Source organism: Haliaeetus leucocephalus, unplaced genomic scaffold (assembly GCF_000737465.1).
Source record: "Haliaeetus leucocephalus isolate CR32 unplaced genomic scaffold, Haliaeetus_leucocephalus-4.0 Scaffold450, whole genome shotgun sequence".
In the NCBI taxonomy this organism is placed as follows: Eukaryota; Metazoa; Chordata; class Aves; order Accipitriformes; family Accipitridae; genus Haliaeetus; species Haliaeetus leucocephalus.
In genome coordinates, this window is record NW_010972886.1 from 9594401 (window position 1) to 9596830 (window position 2430).

The 2430-nt window shown below is 48.7% G+C and overlaps 1 protein-coding gene across 2 annotated transcripts in view; it reads left to right on the forward strand.

Annotated features, from left to right (window-relative positions):
• The first annotated feature begins 594 nt into the window (after positions 1–594).
• MEIS1 (Meis homeobox 1) overlaps positions 595–2430 on the forward strand; it is a 108270-nt gene continuing 106434 nt past the window's right edge. Inside the window, exon 1 of one of the 2 annotated variants that reach the window (XM_010574766.1) lies at positions 595–837. In XM_010574766.1, the coding sequence (XP_010573068.1) occupies positions 826–837 (12 nt within the window). In that variant the 5' untranslated portion in view covers positions 595–825. The remainder of the gene's footprint in view (positions 838–2430) is intronic. The other variant, XM_010574765.1, reaches the window with a different exon arrangement.

The following is a 2430-nucleotide window of genomic DNA, read 5'->3' on the forward strand; positions in this document are numbered from 1 at the left end:
GCCCGCCTCCGCCTCCGCCAGCCTCGCCCGGCGGCCGCGCAGGGGCAGAGCGAGCCGGCGCCGGCGAGGAATTAGGAGCGATCCGAGGAGGAGCGAAAAAAAACCCCCCATCATCATCATCATCATCATAATAACCATAATAAAAGGAGAGCCGGCGCGTTAGCGGGCCTTTTTAATTTTTAATTTTTCCCCCTCCTCTTCCTCCTTCTCCTCCTCCCTCGATTTTTAATTTTTATTTTTTTCCTAATTTTTTTTTTTTTTTTTTTTTTTTTTTTTTTTGGGGGGGTGAGCGCGCTCGAAAATTAACATTTGAGGTGTCCTGCGCGGTGGGAGCACACGCAGCGGATCATCATCAGTCATTCACCACCTTGACAACCTCGCCTGTGATTGACAGCCGGAGTGGCAAAAAGCCATGAGACTTGGTAGTTGGGTTTGAGGGGCACTTTAAAAAAAAAAAAAAACCAACCCTGATTTGGGGAAAGGATATTTGCTTTCGCCCCGCTGCTGTCTTGGAAGCGAGAGGGGGAGAGTAAGAGAGAGAGAGAGGGAGAGAGGAAAGAAAGAAAAAAGAAGGAAGGAAGGAGGGAGAGTTGATTTTTTTTTCTTCTAATTTTTTTTTCTCCTTTTTTAATGCTGAGTTACTGTATCGCTTCGCTGAGATCCAGCAAGCCGAAGATTTTACTCGATTGCTTTCATTGCTGGCGACGCTAAGGGATTTTTGCATTTTTGGGGGGGTGAGGGGGGGAACTTTGCGTTTCTTTCTTTTCACACTGGCCTTAAAGAGGATATATTAGAAGTTGAAGTAGGAAGGGAGCAAGCAGGCCGATGGCGCAAAGGGTACGTATTAAAAAAAAAATGGATTTCAAATGTGAAATAATATTGAAACGTGGCTGACAGAGACGCAGCGAAAAAAGTTTCCCCCCCCCCCCCCCCTTTGGAGCAGGGGCACAAAGCGGTGTCCTGGAGTGGGAGGATTTATCAGCTGTACTTGTAGGCTTAAAACCTGTATATATTGATATTTTCTTGATTCTTTTACTCCCCATCCCGTATCTCTCGGGGAAAAGGCAAGCTTTCTATACATTAATGACATGCAGGCATGTAAGTGAATATGTCCGAGCCTCTGTATTTGTTGGTTTTGTAGCTCTAGTCCTGCCAAAGTCTTTTTTAAAGTCACCAGTGCTTGAAATATTTGAATGTGTGCATGTCTGAGCATTTTGCTGTGTTAATGATGATATACTGCTTCACTTTTGGAAGATAACTTCTGGCTGGGAGTAAGCACAACTTTATTTTTTCCTTTTTTTCTTCCTTCCCCCCCCCCCCCCGCCTTTTTTATATTCCGTCACAAAAGGTGCAGTGCAATGGGCCAAAAAAAAAAGCTCTTTTAAAAAAGAAAGTCACTTTAATTGGAATTAGAGGTTAGCAGCATGCACTGCCATGTGTATTGTTGTTTCTATTTTGGATGCAATCTCCTTTTTTTTTCCTCCCAGCTACCTCCTAAATTGAAGTTTTGTGGGGGTGGGGAAAAAAAAAAAATCAGCCAGAGTCGGGTGAGCAGGGATTTGGGGAAGGGGAAAAGCCCTGGAAAGAAGTTTTCTTGCTTAATTTGCCTGCCGCCCCTCCGAGTGCTGGTTGGGAAAGAAAGTTCCTCTGCTGACAACTTGCCTTTTACTCTTTCGGTCCAAGCAAGTGTCAGGGATCTTTAAAAGTGTTTATTCACACCTTCGCTTTTAATAGATGAAAAGTGGCGGTTTCCCCCGCTGCCTGGGAACCGCGTTAGCTTTCGCTCCTTAATCTTTAACAAAAAAAACCCTTAAAAAAAAAAAAAAAGGCATTCCCAAAATCCCGAGAGCCCGGGCAAACGTTTCTAGCCTTTCGGCTTTAAAAGTGCGTTCGCGTGGAACTGCTGGAAACCCCCAAAATCTCTTTTTTTTTTCTTTTTTTTTTTTCCCCCGCTGCTGAACTTTTTGCATCCTCGCTGGGTTGGGTACCTGACTTCTGATCAGCGGGAAAAGTTTAGCGGAGGGAGACTTGGGCTTCGTGAACCGCTTCCACTCACACGGGGGGGTTGGCAGGTTTGGGGATGGGGATTTGTTTTTTCTTCTTCTTCTTTTTTTTCCTTTTTAATTGTCGTTATTATTATTTCTCCTCCGCCCCAGACTCGGAGGATTTCGGGTCGTGCGGGCCGCCGGGCAGGAGCAGCCCAGCCCAGCCCAGCCCAGCCCAGCCCTGCCCTGCTGCTCCCCGGCCCGGGCCGGCGTTTCCCTCCCCGGCTCCGGCGGCCGCACAGCGGCTGCACGGAGGGGAGAACCGGCGGCGCGGAGCCCGGGCGCACCCCGGGGGGGAGGGAAGCGGCTTCCCCCCGCGGAGGGGGGGACGGACGGGGGACACGGGAGCGGGGCTGCTACCGGGGGCGCTTCCCCCCCCAAGCCC